The sequence below is a fragment of the Cetorhinus maximus genome, chromosome 2 (assembly GCF_964194155.1).
Source record: "Cetorhinus maximus chromosome 2, sCetMax3.hap1.1, whole genome shotgun sequence".
NCBI classification, from domain to species: Eukaryota; Metazoa; Chordata; class Chondrichthyes; order Lamniformes; family Cetorhinidae; genus Cetorhinus; species Cetorhinus maximus.
Genome location: NC_135880.1, coordinates 131,925,496 through 131,947,354, shown reverse-complemented (window position 1 = coordinate 131,947,354; position 21,859 = coordinate 131,925,496). Strand labels below are relative to the sequence as shown.

The 21,859-nt window shown below is 43.0% G+C and overlaps 1 protein-coding gene across 1 annotated transcript in view; it reads left to right on the top strand.

The window, feature by feature from the left end:
- mtap (methylthioadenosine phosphorylase) overlaps nt 1-21,859 on the top strand; it is a 212,922-nt gene that overhangs the window by 31,658 nt on the left and 159,405 nt on the right. Inside the window, exon 2 of the mRNA XM_078569460.1 lies at nt 3,148-3,234. Coding sequence (XP_078425586.1) covers nt 3,148-3,234 — 87 coding nt within the window. The remainder of the gene's footprint in view (nt 1-3,147; nt 3,235-21,859) is intronic.

Sequence of the window (21,859 nt, the reverse complement as noted above, 5' to 3'; positions counted from 1 at the left end):
AAGATTAAAACATGTAGTCCTTCCTGCATGAAGTCTCCCTCCTCTTTGGCTTGGTTTAGTATAGTAATCTTGGGCAGAATTTTGACCTTGGTGGGTGGGCGGGACCCACCAGCTCGGTGGCGGGTGGGCAGCCGGCCTCCACTGCCGAAATGGGGCCCGCTGCCATTTTGAGTGGGCGGGCCAATTAAGGCCTGCACAGTGGCCTGCCCAATGAGCACTTCCTGTGCGGGGGGGCGGGGAGGGATTCCCCAACTGTCAAAGTGTGCTCTTTCGCACATGCGCGCGAAAGAGCGCACTGTTCCCTAAGGCTAAGTGTTGTCTCAGGGAGATCAGTGACAACTTAAAAATCATGAAACATAGAAAAATAAAAAAATTATTAACATGTCCCCCTCATGTGACAATGTCACACGAGTTGGGACATGTTAATAAATCTCACATTAAACTTATTAAAGTTTTTAAAAACGAACATGAAACCTCATCCCGCCAGTGGATGAGGTTTCATTTTTATCAGAAGCCCGCTGGGGTTCCTGGCCTGCCCGCCAGCCTTCAGGTTGGACAGGCAGGTCTTTAATTATCCTAATGACCCTGTCAATGGCCTCAATTGGCCATTGACAGGTTGGCGGGCGGACAGCTGATTCCGCTGTCCGCCCGCCTTCCTAAAATTTAAAGGGACTGGGATGACGACGGGGGTTGCTCCCGACGTCATCCCGCATCATTTTCCCATCGGTGAGTGGGCCCTGCCCCCAAATCGCCGACGGGAAAATTCTGACACTTGTTTCTGAATCAGGAGGTTTTAGATTCAATCCCTATTCCAGGACTTGAGAACACAATTTAGGTTGACACTTTGGTACAGTACTGAGGGAGGGTTGTATCTCAAATCATGCCAACCTTGGGATGAAATGTTAATCCCGCTCTGGTGAAAATTAACGATTCCAATTGACTATCCAGAGCGATTTTCCTGGTATTCTGGCCAACGTTTATTCCTCAGATAACATCAAAAACAGATTAATTTGATCATTCATGTCATTGTTTGTGGAATCTTTGTATGCAAATTGGCTAAATGCCATTGTCTACAAACCAACCGTGACTATACTGGAAAGCAGTCCTTTAGCTATAAAGCACTTTTGATGCATTGAGGACATGAAAAGCACTTTATAAACCCTAGTTTGTTCGGTGTTTTTTTTGGAGTGCCAGATTTACACTGCTGGCCAACTCTTGAGTGCATGTATGCTGCAAAAAGCCCAGAGTTTGCCACTGTTTACTAATGTACTTTGTTGCAGTTTTATGAGGGAGTTTTTATCTGCACTTACTTTCTCTGATTTGAATATTCCAGTGTTGCTTAGGATTCTTGCAGAAGCAAACAAAACGTGCATTTATAGAATGCCTTTCACGACTAATGGTTTCCCCTTTAAGGGGCTTTACAGTCAATGAAATATTTTTGAAGTGTAGCCACTGTTGCAATGTAGGAGACCTGGCAGCCAATTTGCCCATAGTAAACTGCCACAAAAAGCGATGTGATAATAATCGGATAATTTGTTTTGGTACTGATGATTGAAGCATAAATACTGGCAATGATAAGGGGGATAAACTCTCCTCTTTCTTTGAAAGAGTGCCAGCAAGTGTGCTCCTTCAACCAATCAGATTGAACAATCATCACTGCAACACACAGGCCAGGCTTTTATGCCCCACATCCTTAGCTGCACCCTCCACCCAACAGCAGGCTGGGCGGGTGGGTCATAAGATGGGATGGAATGGTGGCGGGTGCTGTGCCTGTCACCTATAGTATTTTACCAGCAGAGGGGTTGGTGACAAGCAGCAATCCACCCTTTGGCCAATTAATGGCCACTTAAGGGCCTCTTCCCACTGTTGCTGATATTTTATCAGTGGGTGGTGGGGGGGTGGGGGGGGGGGGTTGGCACGTAACGTGGTGAGGCTGCCAGGTATATACCCTGGCAGCCTGACTGTGGATTCTAGGAGAGGGGTGAGAGATGAGGGTTGTGGAAGCTCAATTGTTGAGCATGTTCAGGATAGAAATCAGTAGATTTCTGTACACTAATGATATCAAGGGATATGGGGATACTGGGGAAAATAGTGTAAGAGGTAGATGATCAAGCATGATCTGTTTCAATGGCGGAGCAGGCTCGACGGGCTGAATGGGGAGGCGGTTGTGTAGTGGTATTGTCACTGGGCTGGTAATCCAGAGACCCGGTGTAATGCTGTGGGGACCCAGGTTCGAATCTCACCACGGCAGATGGTGGAATTTGATTTCAATAAAAATCTGGAATTAAAAGTCTAATGATGACCATGAAACCATTGCCAATTGTCATAAAAACCCACCTGGTTCACTAACGTCCTTCAGGGAAGGAAATCTGCTGTCCTTAACTGGTCTGGCCTACATGTGTCTCCAGATCTACAATAATGTGGTTGACTCTTAAAAGCCCTCTGAACAAGGGATGGGCAATAAATGCTGGCTTAGCCAGCGACACTCACATCCTGTGAATAAATTTTAAAAACCCTGCTTCTTTATCCTATGTTGCCAGCTATAGCAGCAACATATAATTTTATATATTAAAGTTGGCGATGACAGTTTGTAGATTGAAACAGCCTGATAAGATCAATCATGCATAAAAAAAGAGGTGAATAACAGAATCATAACATCTAATACTCGGGAAGACAGTTCTATAACCTTTCAACTACTGTATCCATTGCAATTTATTGAAACAAAAAAAGATCAAACTTGCATTTATATAGTGATTTTATGGCCATAAGATGTCACATCATGTTGTTCTCAGTCCAGCTGAACACTACGCCACCTGAAATTTGGATGTTTTTTAAAGGAGGACTTTTAAGAGTTACAAAATGGAATGTATAAGTGACCAACATTAAGAACAGACCGTCAGGCAATCGCTTCATGTTGTGTTTATCGTAAAAGCCTAACAGAAACCCTGCTTTTGGAGGGCGAACTGATTGTGATCTTGCTCCCACTGTTGATGCAATTCTAGATTGATGTAGAAATTTGAAAATTTCCACACCCTGAAATTATGCTGAATTTACCTGAGCATCTTGATAATCCATGTCAATTAATGGTGCCTCTTTAATAAAGAGCATATATTTAAATTTTAACTTTCTGTTTTCTTTGGATTATAGATTGGAATTATTGGTGGGTCAGGATTGGGTGATCTGGACATTTTGGAGGAAAAGACTGAGAAATGTGTAGATACGCCATTTGGAAAGGTTTGTTATTTCTGCTTGTCCGTTCACCTGTTGATTATAACAGTTGTGTGTTCTGAATCATGGAACCACATGTGAGTGTTCACATGCCTTTATGAATGGAAAGAAAAGATATCCGACCTGGTTTTCTTTTTTCCTCTTCCCAAGGCTTACGCTGTGCTTTATAGTACACTGTGCTTTATAGTGCGCTGTGCTTTATAATACACTGTACTTTATAGTGTGCTGTGCTTTATATTGTACTTCATGTCTGTAAAGGATCTTTTAATCTCCATTTTCAAAGAAAAGAACTTGTCTTATCTATCTTTATTATCTTTATCTTGTCCCTGTAGCATGTCAGTGTAGTGTTTCATCAGCACTAGCTTTAGGACAGAAAAATTTATTTGATTTTTACATCCACTGAATTTTACCTTTGATAGTCTGATGTTTTTATTGAGATGACTAGTGTGATGAAGTCACAGTTTGTGAAAATGCTCCAGCACAATAAATACTTTACTAAAATGCTATTTCTTCTTAGAATACAGAAGGTGGCTGGGAAAGAAAATCTAACCCTTGTTACAGAATTTCTTTGATTTCTATCAGCTTTCCATGTCTGGAACTTGTTCAGCATTTTGTAAAGCTAATAGCTGCAGTGATTCAGATCTAGCATAATGCTACCAACTTTACAACAGAGAGCATAAAATAATTTAAAATGTACTTTATATTTAAGGCTGAGAATGCGCTACTTGCATTTAAGTAGCAAAGGGTCTCCATTACCATTAATTGCTTATGTTAGGCGGGCGTATTAAGAGGCCTGAGCACTGCTGACTCCGCTACAATGGAATTTTCAGTTTTATTTGCAATAGACTTGAGAAGTACCAACATTACAAGCCAGCTCTTGAATGATGTTTATTCCATTAATAGCATGTCCTGAAAAAAGTAACTATTAGATTGTAATTCTTAAATTGTAAGTTATAATAAAAATGTATTGTGCCAATTGTCTTTCCTCCTAGGACATGCCGAAGGATGGTGTTCAAATCTGTGCAAATGTTAGTAAGATAGACCAAAAGCCCCTGGGTGCTTCTTGATATTCATTATTTTATAAAATTATGTAGATTGTTCAGCATCCAATTGGAAGCCAAGCCCGTCAATTAGGCTGACTTCCGGAGGCGGAACCAATTGGAGATGTCACACGCAAAACTCCACGGTATGCAGGAGAATCCTGACTTTCAGGTTCCTGGCACTTTATCAACCCCACACCCCTGCCTGCTCCTGGCAGGTCAGAATAGTTAAAATCTAGGCCTTAAGAGTGTTCCTACTGCTCAGCTTTAGTTTTGACTGTGAAGTTTTGTTCCAAAATACTTTTTTTTTCTGGTAAATAAATTAAGCAAAATTTGTAGCTTCCATTTGAGATAAGAAATGTTGGTGTTGAGGGATAGATCATGATTACCATATTTTGTATCCAGCATCATGCAAAACATCACAGTTTAGATAAAAAGGTGACTATGTCTGTTGCTCAACTCCAGTGCTTGTGTCACCCAATGTCATCATGTCCAGATATGCTCAATAAAATGGGCTAAAACACTCGTGGGGATAGTGCTCCACTTTAATGGGCACCTGTGGACCTCACTGAAATAGGTAGCATACGCAATTAAGTGAAAGTTTGAGTAATTCATCCTTCCTTAAGACAGTTCAACCTGGATATCCATAAGGGTGGGTTATGTAGGCAGGGGCAGAATTTTGGGTGGGAAGCCTGGACGTTTGTTGAGTTTGAACTCCGCAACCTGTGACATTTGTCATTGATGGATTCCCCATTTGGATGTCAGCCTGATTGTCAGGCTTGGTTTCCAGTTGGGTGAGGAGGACACCAGAGCAGAGCACAGGAACAGGTAGGCCCCATCTGCAACCCTGGGGTAGGGGCGATCACTGTTCCTGAAGGTAGGGGTCCGATTCCATGGTTCATGGGATGGGTCCTGGAGCTTGGAGGGATGGGGCACTGCCTGGGAATGGGGGAAGTGCTCTGGCACATCATTGTCGACAAGCAGTGCTGCAAAGGCACTTACTTTCTCCCTGAAGCTGCCCCCACTTCCAAGGTCCAGGAAACCTGGCTTCCGCCACCCTGTAAAACCTGCAAAGCAAGTTAAATCAGAGGGTGTTAACCTCAGTAAAACATTTACATTGCTAATCTGCTTCCTGGGAGCAGGCTGGTTGTCCACCCCTTGTTCTACCTCTGTTAAACTTGCAAGTGGGGAGGTTGGGTTGGAGTTCAGATTTTTAAAATTTTAATGCCTGTCCTGACTCCAACCCACCCATTTTAATTCAGCTGTTCAATGTCTGTACCCACAATTCAGCACGCATGACTTCAGGCTCAAGCTTAAGAGCTTTTCTGAATTTCACTCAGCACTCAAGTGTTTATGGTCACTGGAAGGTTAATGGTGATGATTACAGCATCAAGCACACCAGCAACAACAAAAGTGCAAAAATAAATAGTGAAGAACTATAACTGCATCAAAATGGAGTCAATATTAGCTGCAGAAATTGCAAAAATGGCTGAAGGCACTCCCCCTTACTGCATCTGTTTTAAATGGATTCTAAACACCTTCATTCATTGCCAGCGGGGAGCATAGAAAATGACATCAGGTACTTTAAATATATTTGCATAACTTTGAATGATGTAGCGAGTGGATCGCACACAAGCCTGCTGGATCCTGACGGTAAAATCCACAGTGGGTGAGGAACAAGCCTGTTCAACTGATTCTACTTCTGCCCCTCATCCCCCTCAGTTCAGCTGACTGATGGCAGCATTCCTAACATGCCCAAAAGTGTAATCACCCCCATAACCCTTCCCTTAACTATAACATTTCAGTGCTGAATGAAGTTGGCATCAGATCATTTGAAACAAAAGCTGCACTCAATCAATGTAAATAACAATTATCTTTTGCATTGCTTTGGCATATTTTTTAATATGCCCATTTGATGTTCAACAGGGGCGGTCCAGGTGCTGCTGAAACCATAAAACAAAAATAAAAATACCTGGAAAAACTCAGCAGGCCTGGCGGCATCTGCAGAGAGGGACACAGTTAATGTTTCGAGTCCATATGACTCTTCAACAGAACTAAGTAAAGAGAGGTGAAATATAAGCTGGTTTAAGGGGGGGTGGGACAGGTAGTGCTGGATAGAGGGCCAGTGATAGGTGGAGATAGCCAAAAGATTTCACAGACAAAAGGACAAAGAAGTGTTGAAGGTGGTGATATTAGCTAAGGAATGTGCTAATTAAGGGTAGAGAGCTGGACAAGCAAGGTACAGATAGCCCTAGTGGGGGTGGGATGGGGTGAAGGAATCGAAAAAGGCTAAAAGGTAGAGATAAAACAATGGATGGAAATACATTTAAAAATAATGGAAATAGGTGGGAAAAGAAAATCTATAAAAATTATTGGAAAAAAAAAAGGGAGAATCGGAAAGGGGGTGGGGATGGAAGAGAGAGTTCATGATCTAAAATTGATGAACTCAATATTCAGTCCGGAAGGCTGTAAAGTGCCTAGTCAGAAGATGAGGTGCTGTTCCTCCAGTTTGTGTTGAGCTTCACTGGAGCAATGCAGCAAGCCAAGGACGGACATGTGGGCATGAGAGCAGGGTGGAGTGTTGAAATGGCAAGCGACAGGGAGGTCTGGGTAATGGTTGTGGCCAAACCGAAGGTGTTCTGCAAAGCGGTCACCCAGTCTGCGTTTGGTCTCTCCAATGTAGAGGAAACCGCATTGGGAGCAACGAATGCAGTAGACTAAATTGAGGGAAGTGCAAGTGAAATGCTGCTTTGCTTGAAAGGAATGTTTGGGCCCTTGGACAGTGAGGAGAGGGGAAGTAAAGGGGCAGATGTTGCGCCTTCTGCGGTTGCATGGGAAGGTGCAGTGGGAGGGGGTTGAGGTGTAGGGGGTGATGGAGGAGTGGACCAGGATGTCACGGAGGGAACGATCCCTACGGAATGCCGCCGGGGAGGCTGAAGGGAAGGTGTGTTTGGTGGTGGCATCATGCTGGAGTTGCCGGAAATGGCGGAGGATGATCCTTTGAATGCGGAGGCTGGTGGGGTGATAAGTGAGGACAAGGGGGGCCCTATCATGTTTCTGGGAGGGAGAGGAAGGTGTGAGGGTGGATGCGCGGGAGATGGGTCGGACATGGTTGAGGGCCCTGTCAACCACCGTGGGTGGAACACCTCGGCTAAGGAAGAAGGAAGACATGTCAGAGGAACTGTTTTTGAAAGTGGCATCATCAGAACAGATTCGATGGAGGCGAAGGAACTGAGAGAATGGGATGGAGTCCTTACAGGAAGTGGGGTGTGAGGAGCTGTAGTCGAGGTAGCTGTGGGAGTCGGTAGGCTTGTAATGGATATTGGTGGATAGTCTATCACCAGAAATTGAGACAGAGAGGTCAAGGAAGGGAAGGGAAGTGTCAGAGATGGACCATGTGAAAATGATGGAGGGGTGGAAATTGGAAGCAAAATTAATAAAATTTTTCCAGGTCCAGACGAGAGCATGAAGCAGCATTGAAGTAATCATCGATGTACCGGAGAAAGAGTTGTGGGAGGGGGCCGGAGTAGGACTGGAACTAGGAATGTTCCACATACCCCATAAAGAGACAGGCATAACTGGGGCCTATGTGGGTACCCATAGCCACACCTTTTATTTGGAGGAAGTGAGAGGAGTTTAAGGAGAAATTGTTCAGTGTGAGAACAAGTTCAGCCAGACGGAGGAGAGTAATGGTGGATGGGGATTGTTCGGGCTGCTGAAATCATGCTGTTTACACACAACTTAGTGAGCGCTTCAATTCCTTATTACAAAAGAAGCTGCAAAATGTTGACCAAATTCTTCTTTGATTCTTTGCGTAATGGGTCTGGAATATTTCCAGTTTGATGTATATGTTGTGCAACAACGCATCCTTTATTCAGGAGCTCTTTGTATTTAAGATACTCTTTGTCTTTAAACAAGACTGTCTACTTCGACTAGCTGACGCGCCTCACATAGTTGTCATATCTTCACAGCCATTTTTCCTCTTTGGAGCTCTTTAGTGAGCTATTTTTAATGCCACGCACCGTGCATGACTATTGCTGGGAAGATTTCTTTACATGCCAATTTGTTACCCCTGTTTTATAGTAAGAATTAAATTTTATTTTTATCAAGCAGAATTTAGGTTGTAGCTTTATGGGATTGATTCGATGCCTGTGCTTCAACTGCTTGGGTTGATTTTGCCACGCATTTAGGTCTAATCATAGAGACCTCAGTGGGATTGTTTACATGCTCTTACGGGTTGACTGTGATGGGGATAATACTGACTACAGTTCTGAGAACATTCACAGCAGTGCAAAAGCTGCTTTTGTATCAGGGTGGTTCAGGAGACTGCCCTCTTTGAGCTGGTTCCTGCTGTTTATGCTGCTATATCCAACTTCCTTATCATATCAGACTCTTTTAAGCATCTACTGCTGCTTTTATATTGTGCCAAGATACGTGTTAGTGGCGCCAGCTCCTAAAATATGAACCATATGCTGCCAACTGCAACCTGAAAGTCAACTTATTGGGACCTGGCGTCACTGGCATGTGGTGGAGATGAGAAGACTATGGCAGGGGACTTCAGTGCAATGTACAGGCAGTTAACAAATTTTCCATCAGGATAAGGGAGTAGACTCATGAGTGTTGTCATACCTGGAATTATTACTCAGTCGCCGCAAAACTTAAAGAAGAGAACCTGAAAAGTTGCTTTGCTCAAAGGGAGCAATTTGAATAAAGGGATAGCTGATTCCTACAATTATATATTTTTGCTTTTAAAATACTTACATATTGAAGTACTTATATTTTGGTTATAAATGTTCTAAAATTGATGTGGATTATTTTACTGTTTGTCATTTGATTATATTAAATGGGTTACTCTAGATTAGTTATTGCGGTAGTGCTCCTTTTGAGCTGGATATAATATAAACAACATTTTATTTTCTAAGAATGTAGGGGATACGCCCTAATAAAATTTTGATTTTCAAATATTTTGGAAAATAAGACATTGGCATATGTAAATATTTTGAGGTGCAAAATCATATCAATTGAAGCAGTCTCTTGGATGGTCCCATAGAGTTATCCAGTGAGTAGCTCAGTCATACAGTCCAAGTGAGCTCCAGGTTTGATTCCCGCTCTCTGCTGAGTTAGCTTATCTCAGCTGGGACTGTTACTACAATCAGCCTTGTTGGCCTGGAGTTGGAGCAACCAGCGACCATGCTGCTGATCACTATCCACGATCACTATTTCAAGTGCACAAGCCTGCACATTGGCCAAGGAAAAGATTGTGTTGGGCTGTTATACCTGCTGCAGACAAATAGCTTGATTAGGTTAACGTATGGAAGCACTAGAGAGCAACCACCAGCTGTGGAACTGTACTTCAGCAAGAGTCTGTGCTTGCAAAATAATTTTTTTTAAAAAATCACCAAGGACAAGCTTTTCAACAGTATATTCTAGCTTTAATATCTAATTTTACTATCAATTATAAGAAATTAATAGATTTTAAAGAATATAATCTTTGAAACAATTGGGATTTAATGACATGGGAACATTACATTTCCTAGGGAAAGCTGAAAGGGATAATGTTAGTGATTTGTGTACTGCCCAATTACAGTTATTTCCTACCTGCTTCAGTACAAACCATCGCTACAAGATTTAGTATTTATTTAGAGTATCTAACTTGTCATTTGCTCAGCCACCAGACTTGCTGAAGCTTCTTGCGTGGTGAAGTCTTAACACCAGCCCCATTCATTGGTAATTAAGAACATAAGAAATAGGAACAGAAGTAGACCAGTTGGCCTCTTGAGCCTGCTCCACCATTCAAAAGATCATGGCTGATCTGTTTGTGGCCCTGGCCCAACTTTCTTGCCTGCCCCTCCAGAACCCTTGACTCTCTTATAGATCAAAAATCTGCCTAACTCAGACTTGAATATATTCAGTGACCCAGCCTCCACCGCTGCCTGGGGTAGAGCAGTCCAAAGATTAACGACCTTCTGAAAGAAGAAATTTCTCCACATTTTCTTCTTGAATGGGAGACCCCTTATTCTTAAACTGTGCCTCTCACCCTAGATTCCTTCAAAAGGGAAAAAATCCTCTCAGCGTCTACCCTGTCCAGCCCACACACAATCTTATGTTTCAATAATATAATCTCTCGTTTTGCTAAATGCCAATGAGTATAGGTCCAACCTGCTTGGCCTTTCCTCATAAGACAATCTTTTCATTCCAGGAATCGGCCTCGTGAACCTTCTCTGAACTGCTTCCATTGCAAGTATGTCACGTCATGTGTGCCCTGTCCGAAGGCAGGTCCTTGGCTCATTGTCTGCTGCATCAAAATGCTCCAAGAGGGTCCCATCCTTGTTACCAGACAGGACCAAATGTAACAAGCATTAGAGCATCTTGTATTTTAAATATTACCATCTCCACAGGCTGCTAGCTTATACAGTACACACTGATGCAAAAAATGGAATTCATCACAATTGAAACTGACAGAGCAAATTTTAGGTGAAAAGCTTGCTCATATCCATCATTTAGTGCCACTGAAATGATTCTGAACTTAAATTCAAAGGTGGAACAGATTGATCTGAAGTAGAACTGTCCTGAAGTGGAGTAAACTGCAGTCTGAAAATTTTAATCTGGTGTAATTGTGAAAGAGAAAGCCATTGGGGTAAATCACTATTCTGTTCTCTCTCTGGGCAGCATACCTCAAATGAGAGTACATTGGAAATAGGGCTAGAATCTTACAGCCTGGTTCTCCAAGCCCATGGGCCCTTGCAAACCCCACTGGGACCACAATTCTAAGTATGTAGGAAGTTACAGGATGAGAAAGGTGGACACCTGTAAATGGTGAGGAATTTGTGCGTTAACCTGGCAAGTTGTGTCTACTAAATAATTTGGTTGGCGGATGAAATACTTTTGAGAAACGTATATTAATGTCCTTGTTTTTTTTCAATCTAAGAGCAATTTTAAAAAGTTATATAAATTATTTATTTACTGTGTGGGAAATCTGGTCGAATCCTCTTCGGATATTCCTTTCAGCCCCTCAAGCTGTCTAACCGTTCACCTATATCATGGCTGAACTGTATCTTAACTCAATAATCTCTAATACCCTTATCTAACAAAATTCTGCCAATCTGACTTTTTAATCTTTTTTTTTTATTCTTCGTTGTCCTTCGAGGTGAAGATGACCACATTCGTCATCTGGGTTGTTTCGTAAGGTTCCAGTGGATATGTAGGTGACTGGTAAGGCCGATATGCACCTGGAAGGTTCTGCTGCAAACAGGACAGAATACCGCAGACAATTGAATTTTGGTTGTGTAGCTGGCTCGCGATTTTCTCTCCTTTGTGTTTCCTCTCCACCTCTGAGATGCGCTTGCTTTCGAGGTGGGCTGCACCATTTTTTTTATTTGGCTGCGCCAGGTGCAGCGATCCTGTCCATGCTTCTCCCAGGACTCGAAGTCAATATCAAAGCTCCTAAGTGAAACCTTCAGAGTGTCCTTGTAGCATTTTCTTTGACTGCCATAAGAGCGCACCCTAGATTGGAGCTTTCATAGAAGATGTGCTTTGGTAAGTGAGTTTCAGGCATTCTGGCTACATGACCAGCCCAACTCAGTTGTGACTACCTCAGTATGGTGTGGATGCTTAGCATGCCAGCTCGGGTGAGCATCTTTTAATGTCTGGTATTTTGTCCTGCTATCTAATCTTTAGAAATTTCCAAAGGCAGCTCAAGCAAAAATGCTTGAGCTTCTTGGCATGAGGGTGGTACACAACCCAAGTCTTATGTACCTAGAGCAGAGTGGGCAGGACTAATGCTTTATAGACTTTGTTTGGTAGACAGACTTACTCCGCTTCATTCCCAGACTGATGTTCGAAATCTGTCAAAGGTTGCACTTGCTTTGGCAATTCTATGGGCTGAATTTTCCATTCGTCGGGCGGGCAGAGCTGACCCAATTGGGGGCGGGCCACTATGCACTCCCTGTGCGCGTGGTGGGGAATCCCTCACTGGAGTATGGTTCCATCTCAGGGAGAACGGCTCTACTTTCATCAATATTAAAAATAGAGAAAAAGAAAATCCCTTACATGTCCCCTCATGTGACAATGCCACATGAGTTGGAACATGTTCATAATTTCCATAGCAACTTTATTAAAATTTTTAAAACCCTACATGAAACCTCATCCCGCTGGTGGATGAGGTTTCATGTTTTTTCTAGTTGCCGCCGGGGCTCCTAGCCTGCCCGCCAACCTTAAGGTTGGACGGGCAGGTCCTTTAATTGCTTTAATTAGCCATGGACAGGTCGGTGGGCGCGCAGCTGATATTGCTACGCCCCTGCCTTCCTGAAAATTTAAATGGGGCGGGGTGACGTTGGAAGTTCTGCCCAATGTCATCCCGCGTCCTTTTACACGTTGGTGAGCGGGCCCTGTCCCCGCTCGTCGACGGTAAAATCCTGCCCTATGTGTGTCTTGTCAATATAGACAGCTTGAGAGAGTATGCTGCTGAGATAAATGAACTTATCCACTGCTGACAAGTTCTGGAAACTTGTGCTCGAGGTTGGGCTTTCCTAAAGCAGGTTGGTACATTACTTCAGTTTTCTTCATGCTGATCCTAAGGCCAAAGTTGTCACATGCACAGAGAACAAGTCCATGCTACTTTGCATGTCCAGCTCTGAACCAGCACAGTGATTGGCAAATAGGAAATTGCAAAGTATATCCTTGAAGACTTTTGCCTTTGCTTGGACTCCTCTCAGTTTGAGAGCTTCCCGTTCAGGCAATATCGGATTTTGATGCCAGCATCGCCATCATGGAAGGCATCAGAGAGCATGGCAGAGCAAACATGCTGAAGAAAGTTGGTGCTCAACTTCGTTTTAGTGAATTTAGTGGCTCAGAAGACTCACCATCATCCAGGACACACATCTATGTGTGAGCATGCAGTCATGAAACTGTCAACGCATTATGATGAATTTCTCAGGGCAGCCAAAGTTCTCCATTATCTTTCAAAGCTGACTGTCTTAAAAGTCTTGGTCAGTTCAATGGATGTGGTGGAGAGGTTTATGTCCTGTTCTTGACATTTCTCCTGGAGCCACCTAACTGTAAGCGCCATATCAGTGGTTCTTCGACTTTTTCTGAAACCACACTGACTCTCTGGCAACAGATCCTGGTCGAGATGGTACACTAAGTAGTTCAGAATGAACTTTTTTATTGACCTCGCTTCTACAGCATTTTTAGGAAGATAGTTCTGGATTCCATGTATAAGCTAGTATTTTTCCATCAATAAAGCAATCTGAATACAAATTATTGATGGATAATATTTCTGGTGAAGAAAATTATTTTTTTCCATAAATCCCTCTAATTTCCATTTGTTATCCTGTGATGTGAGGAAGAATTCTTTCATCCAGAGGGTGGCTGGAGTCTGGAACAAACTTCCTGAAAGGGTGGTGGAGGCAGGTTCGACCGAGGTCTTCAAAATGGAATTGGATTGCTACCTGAAAAAAAAGAATGTGCAAGGTTACGGGGATAAGGCAGGGGAGTGAGACTAGGTGGAATGCTGTCTGAATGGCCTCCTCCTGCACTGTAAAGGCACTGTGATACTGTGATGTATCATACAAGACAAGCTTGATGAGGGATAGTGTGAGAGAAACCTGTCATAATCTGGACTGTGCAATACCCTTAATGCACCTGATCCCTCAACTTGATGTAGCAGCAGGCTTTTTCTCCTGTCCTTGTCATGCTCATGTTCACTGACTCAAATAACATAATTTTCTTGTATTGTACAAATGGCATTGTATCCATTTATGGTCTAGGTTTCAGAATTATTTTCAATTATATGATTTGATAGTTGATCTGTAACAATTTTAAAACATCATTACATTAATAGGCACCTTCAAGTGTCTTTGAGGATTGAAATTTAGCTTTACAAATGTTCATGCAAAGGGAGATCCAGGTGGTTAACTTTTGAGGTGTTTGAAGCAGTGACTCCTCTGACCAAACCACAGGTATGTTTTAGGAAATAAAGATAGTTTAAGTAAGTTATATTTGTATTTGGGTGTGTTAGGAATAAGGTATATCTTTAAGTTTTAGTTTTAAGTTAAGTTTAATTTGTATTACTGTATTTGTGCATTAAGAAAAAGGGGAAGTTGAGTTTTAGTTTCACTTTAAAAGATGTCTGCATTTTAATAAAGGTTTTACGACTCTTGAAGGGAAGTTAAAACAAACATGAAATTAAAAAACTCTGTTGCCTGCAACAGGAAGTCCCACAGAGACAGAAAAGTAATTTCCATTCAGTTGGAAGCAGTTGCCACGAGAAACAGCCTAGGAAGAGCCTAGGATAGCATGTCCCAAACCAAAGCTCAGTTGAAGCCAGGATTCCCGAGAGGCTGGACAGGATAGGGAACTGCAGGGGAAGCAGGTTTCCCCAAAGAAACTGAAGAAGAAAATCCCCAAATCCAGGGGAGTGGAACAGGAAAGGTCCTAAGAGGATAGTTAAGTCAAAGGACAAGGGCAGGAACCTGGAAAAGGCTCTGCTCTGGAAGTGAAAGTAAGGAGCAGAGAGGAAGACTCCAAGCTTCCGGCTTAAAGGGAGAAGCTGCAGGATGCAGATTTAAAGCGTGGTGTATGAGAAGCTGGAAGATCTAAGGGGAAGGCTGAAGGTCTGTAACTCTTTACTATGGGCATGTGAAGCAGTGGTGTACTGTTGATGGCTGAATCAGTAAAAGAGTGCGTGGGAAGAAGCTTGAATGCACGTGGCGATCCAGGGGAGAGAAACATCAGGAGGAGAGTTTGAAACCCTGGAGGTGGACTCTTGTGCAAGGCATCTGAGAGAAAGCATTGTTTGGGAGAAGATTCTTCAAGAGTGGAGATTGTAAGTCCTCCTATGAAAGACGGAGTTCAGTGAGATTGGTTGGCTCATGGTGTGACAAGCGTCTGGGGGGAGTTGAGGAGAGATCCGTAGCATCTGTTTGAGGTGGCATCTCTCACTTGGTTTCAGAGTGTGGTGTGTCTGATCACAGGTCGCCTATTGATTTACATGGATTGTGTACATACTGTGAACATTAGAGTATAAGATAGCTTTTGTAACTTGTGTTTTCCTTACAAATCTGTATATATCTGCAAAAATATAGTTGTGGGTGAAGGAGTATTATAATATAGTTCATCTTTTTCTTGTTTAATAAATGTTCTATTCTTTTGTTAAAAATTCAGCTGACTCCTGTGACTCTGTTCAGTAGCCACTCTCCATGTATCTGAACAAAAAAAATAAAAGTTAGGTTCTATCAAGCTGGGTTCCACCCTGAGATCTGTTTTGTCCAGTAGTAACATCAGCTGGGATCATAACATATGGCAGACTAGTTTGCATGTATTCCTGTTTCTTTGCTCAGATTGAGGATAACTGCCTTGTTCTTAAGTTTTTAAAGTTTTCTTTTGGGAAGGGTATTATGGGATATGGAACAAAGCTGGGTAAATGGAACTAAGGTACAGGCCAGCCATCATCTAATTGAATGGCAGAACCGGCTTGAGGAGCTGAATGACCTACTCCTACTTCTATGTTCCTATAAGTGCTGTGAAATCTACTCCTTTTAAGTTGCAAGCGTAGTTGTCCAAAAGTTGAGATTCATGACTACATTTACAGCTGTTGAATGGATAGCTGGGAAACTACTTGCAAATAAGGATGCAACAATCTGGTCTATATTAGCAGGTTGAGCACTTTCAGGGATAATGTGGTATCTGCTTCAGAGGGTGACAGTAAAATTTGCTATTAGGAGTATGGCAATCTATAAAATCACTCTTGTAGCTTATTTTAGGCATTTAGTAGTGCTGTCTCAGTTATTTCACGTCCCCTACAGTCAAAAGCTAGAACTTTGATGAAAGTAGCATTGGACAACAAATCTGTTACTGATGTCAGTGTGACAAAGTTAAGCAGGGTATAATGTTAAATGACCTTCACTACATCACCAAAATTCAGGTCGCTAGTATACCATTGAACTGGTGGTGTTGAACTAAAGCCATGGTAAAGATTTATACTTTCTTTCAAAAAAAATTAGCAAGACAGTGACTTTGATTCCATGTCATTACTGAAGAGCTTTAATGGGGCAGTGAAGGCCCAGTAATTTAAGTATTTTAAACTTTAATTTCCTGGGGTAAAATTTAATATCGGACAGTGGTGCAAAATGGGCGGCATCAGATTATACCCCTGTTATACGCAGCTCCAGATCTTCAGTTCCATTGGAGTCAGTGAAATTAAATATCAGGCGCTGTGTATAACAGGTGCCTAATCCAATATTGCTTGTTTTGTACCACTGCCCGAGATGGTATTCAACCCCAATATTTTAATTTTAATTTTATGTTTAGGAAGGCAAATGGCTTTTATTGCAAGGGATTGGAGTACAAAAATAAAGAAGCCTTGCTACGGTTGTATAAGGTTTTGGTGTGACCACATCTGCAGTTTTGGTCTCTACATTGAAAAAAGGATGTACTTGCATTGGAGGTGGTACAGCAAAGAGTCACTAAATTGGCCCCTGGAATGAGGGGATTGTCCTATGACGAAAGGCTGAGTAAATTGGGCTTGTATTCTTTGAAGTTTAGAAGAATAAGAGGTGATCTCATTGAAACCTACAAAATTCTGAAGAGGCTTGATAGGGTGGATGCTGAGAGAATGTTTCCTCTGATTGGGAAATCTAAAAGACAGGGGCACAGGCTCAGGATAAGGGGCTGATCATTTGCTCATCATATGCTCCTTAAACATCCATTGTCCAGTGGTGCTTGTGGTAAAACCACTGGATGATTTTATAGATTTGGAATCTATTTGGACTGTTGCCTTAAAGGGGTGTGTAGTTGGGAGCCTGATTAAGTAGAAATTTTGGGAACTGTTATAACTGCGTAACTGTAATTTTGTGTAGGATTTTTTTCTTTTGTTAATTAATATTTTAATTTTATCTTTAAAATCTCTAAAGGTGGTAGTGGACCTCATTGCATCTGTCTTCAGTGCACCAGCCTTCTTGTAATAAATACAAAATGCAAAATTATTGTGATCGCGTGGCCAAGTTTCCCTTATGGATTTGGTCAGCCTGGCAAATACCACCTGCCATACCATAAACTGAGTGGAATTATTTGGGAGGTGCAAGTAAGGAAGAATCATGAAGTTACATAACAAAGCACTCTCCGAAACCAAGGGTAGCTGTTGGCAGTTACAAACATGTGGACATTATAATGAATAAATACAATATAATCCAACTGCATTATTTTAACAATTTACAAATTAAGATGATTGTAAAAAGTTCAGGTTTTACCGACTTGCCTGACATCATCTTCACTTTCTGTGAGTCAGAGCTGGGGTAAAGTTCCCAGGTTCCGTTCCAGCTCTGTGCTGAATTAGCTGAGTTGAGAGTTTTTCTCCTTGGCTTAGGAAGAAGAACAATCAGTTCGGGTGTCTGCTCCTGATTAAAATCCAGCTTGAAGAGTCCACCTGCGGTCACTGAGTGAGGCCAAGATTGGCTTAGACATGTTGGCCCTTAAAATAGGATGGTTTGCTGATATGCTCTTGTGCTTTGATGATGAATGACTAGCATTCGTGGAACCATACTCCAGTGAAGGTCATGATTTACCACATCACATCACATTGTAGCCTGCTGCTTGACAATGAAGCATTATCATGGAGCACCCTCAGAAGGGTGGCAATGGACCTCGGCAAGGAAATTGCATAGAGAAGACAGGAACCTGAAGGTAATGCTGATGAAATACTCTTTGAATGAGTGGTCCACAACTTTTGTGAGAACGTGCCTGAGATGATTTGCTGCAGGCAGCCCCCACAGCTAAGTAGCCTTTAGGAGAGGAATTTTTAAAAATTTGTTCATGGTGTGTGGGCATTGCTTGCTAGGCCAGCATTTATTGCCCATCCTTAATTGCCCTTGAGAATGTGGTAGAGAGCTGCCTTCTTGAACCACTGCAGTCTATGTGGTGTAGGTACACCCACAGTGCTGTTAGGGAGGGAGTTCCAGGGTTTTGACCCAGTGACAGTGAAGGAACAGCGATATAGTTCTAAGTCAAGATGGTGAGTGGCTTGGAGGAGAACTTGCAGTGGGTGGTGTTCCCATGTGTCTGCTGCCCCTGTCCTTCTAGGTGGTAGTGGTTGTGGGTTTGGAAGGTGCTGTCTAAGGAGATTTGGTGAGTTCCTGCAGTGCATCTTGTACATGGTATACTACTGCTACTGTGCGTCGGTGGTGGAGGGAGTGAATGTTTGTGGATGGGGTGCCAATCAAGTGGGCTGCTTTGCCCTGGATGGTGTCAAGCTTCTTGAGTGTTGTTGGGGCTGCACCCATCTAGGCAAGTGGAGAGTATTCCATCACATTCCTGACTTGTGCCTTGTAGATGGTGGACAGGCTTAGGGGAATCAGGAGGTGAGTTACTCGTCGCAGGATTCCTAGCTTCTAATCTGCTCTTGTAGCCACAGTATTTATGTGGATAGTCCTGTTCGGTTTCTGGTCAATGGTAACCACCAGGATGTTGATAGTGGGGGATTCAGTGATGATAATGCCTTTGAATGTCAAGGGACGATGACTAGATTCTGTCTTGTTGGAGATGATCATTGCCTGGCACTTGTGTGGTGGAATGTTCTGGATATTGTCCAGATCCTGCTGCATTTGGACATGGACTGTTTCAGTACCTGAGGAGTCGTGAATGGTGCTGAACATTGTGCAATCATCAGTGAACATCCCCATTCTGACCTTATGATGGGAGGAAGGTCATTGATGAAGCAGTTGGAGATGGTTGGGCCTAGGACACTACCCTGAGGAACTCCTGCAGTGAGGACCTGGAGCTGAGACGATTGACCGCCAACAGCCACAACCACCTTCCTTTGTGCTAGATAAGACTCCAACCAGCAGAGAGTTTTCCCCTTGATTCCCATTAACTTCCCTGATGCCACACTCTTGTCAAATGCTGCTTTGATGTCAAGGGCAGTCATTCTCACCTCGTTTCTGGAGCTCAGCTCTTTTGTCCATGTTTGAGCCAAGGCTCAACGAGGTCAGGAGCTGAGTGGCCCTGGTGGAACCGAAACTGAGACACAGTGAGCAGGTCATTGCTAAGTAAGTGCCGCTTAATAGCACTGTTGATGACCCCTTTCGTCACTTTTTAGTGATGATTGAAAGGTAGTTTGCAGGTTGGATTTGTCCTGCTTTTTGTGATCCCCTGGCTTGATGATAATGGTAGAGTGGCAGATATGCTGGGCCATGAGGTTACAGGTTGTGTTTGAGTGCAATTCTGCTGCTGCTGATGGCCTACAGCACCTCGTGGTCGCCCAGTCTTGAGTTGCTAGATCCGTTCGAAATCTATCCCATTTAGCACGGTTATAGTGCCACACAACACTATAGCGGGTATCCTCAATGTAAAGACAGGCCTCCACGTGGTCTGTGTGGTGGTCACTGCTACCAATACTGTCATGGACAGATGTATCTGCAGCAGGCAGGTTGGTGGGGATGAGGTCAAGCATGTTTTGCCCTCTTGTTGGTTCCCTCACCAGCTGCCACAGATGCAGTCTAGCAGCTATGTCCTTTAGGACCCGGCCGGCTTGGTCTATAGTGGTGTTACAGAGCCTCTCTTGAAGTCCCCTACCCAGAATGCATTGTGTGCCCTTGCTACCCTCAGTGCTTCCTCCAAGTGATCAAACATGGAGGAGCACTGATTCATCAGCTGAGGGAAGGCGAAATGTGGTAATCAGCAGGAGGTTTCCTTGCCCATGTTTGACTTGATGCTATGAGACTTCATGGGGTCCAGAGTCAATATTGAGGACTCCCAGTGCAACTCTACCCTGACTGTATGCCACTGTGCTGCCACCTCTGCTGGGATGATGATGATGGTGGTGTCTAGGACATTTTCTGTTAGGTGTGATTATGTTAGGCTATTGCTTGACTAGAATGTGAGACAGTTCTCCCAATTTTGGCACAAATCCCCAGATGTTAGTAAGAAGGACTTTGCAGGGTATACAGGGCTGAGTTTGCCGTTGTCGTTTTCGGTGCCTAGGTCGATATTGGGTGATCCATCCGGTTTCATTCCTTTTAGACTTTTTACGCAGTTTGATACAATTGAGTAGCTTGCCAGGCCATTTCAGAGGGCAGGTAAGAGTCAACCACATTGCTGTGGGTCTGGGGTCACAAGTAGGCCAGACCAGTTAAGGACGGCAGATTTCCTTCCCTAAAGGGCATTACTGAACCGGATGGGCTTTTACGACAATCGATTCATGGTCATCGTTAGACTTTTAATTCCAGATTTTTATTGAACTCAGCACCTGACATGATGGGATTTGAACCCAGGTCCCCAGAGCATTATGTGGGTCTCTGGATTACTAGCTTAGTGACAATATTACTATGCTACCTGGCTACACATGATTCAATTTACACACCATGTGTTTGATTCTTCAATATTCTCTGACGCGGCCAAACAAATCGCTTCTAAGAGCAATCACTAAAGGGATGGATAATGAATTGAACACTGCTCATATCTAAGAACAAATGTTTATAAAGTAATGGCCTTCATTTTCCTTTATTCATTTATGGGATGTGGGCACCGCTGACTAGACCACCATTTATTGCTCATCCTTAATTGCTCTTGAGAAGGTGGTGGCGGTCCAGCTTCTTGAACCGTTGTCTATGTATACCTAGAGTGCTGTTAGGTAGAGAGTTCCAGGATTTTAACTTGGCGACGATGAAGGAACAGCAATATATTTCCAAGTGTTGTGTAACACTTGTGCGGTGTAAATGTTACTTGCCACTTATAAGACCAAACTTGAAGTTTTTCAGATCTTGCTGCATGCACAGATTGCTCCAATATCTGAGGATGTTGTGTGACTTAGAGGACAACTTGCAAATGATGGTGTTCCCACGTGCCTGCTGCCCTTGTTCTTATAGGCGGTAGAGGTTACAGGTTTTGGAGGAGCTGCTGAATAAGACTTACTGAGTTGCTGCAGTGCATCTTGTAGATGGTGCACACTGCAGCCATGATGTGCTGTTGGTGGAGGGAGTGAATAATTAAGATGGTGGATGGTGTGCCAGTCCAGCAAGCTGTTTTATCCTGCATGGTGTCAAATTTCTTGAATAATGTTGGAGCTGCAATCATCCAGATAAGTGGAGAGTTTTCCTTTATATTCCCAGCTTGTGTCTTGTTAGATGGTGAAAGTCTTTGGGGAGTCAGGAGATGAGATACTCACTGCAGCATAATGAACTGCTGAACTGCCCTTGTCGTCACTGTATTTATCTGCTGATCCAGTTAAGTTTCTGGCCAATGGTAACCCCAAAAATGTTAATGGGTGTGGGGGGGGCCTCATTGATGTTAATGCCATTGAATGTCAAGGGATGATAATTGGATTCTTTCATGTTGGAGATGATCATTGCCTGACACTTGTGTGGTGTAAATGTTACTTGTCACTTAAGTACTTGAGCTGTGGGATATGGCAAAAAGGTCGAACTTCACAGAAGATGAACTGGATTCCATTAAGGAGGAACTGAAGCACTTTGAGACAAAGATCGAGAAGCACCAGCATTATCAGGAACAGCTGGACTTGTCGCCTCAAAAGCTTAAACATGTGGAGACAATTGGGGACAAGGAACATTTGTCTAGGAACAAAGAAAAGTATGCAATGC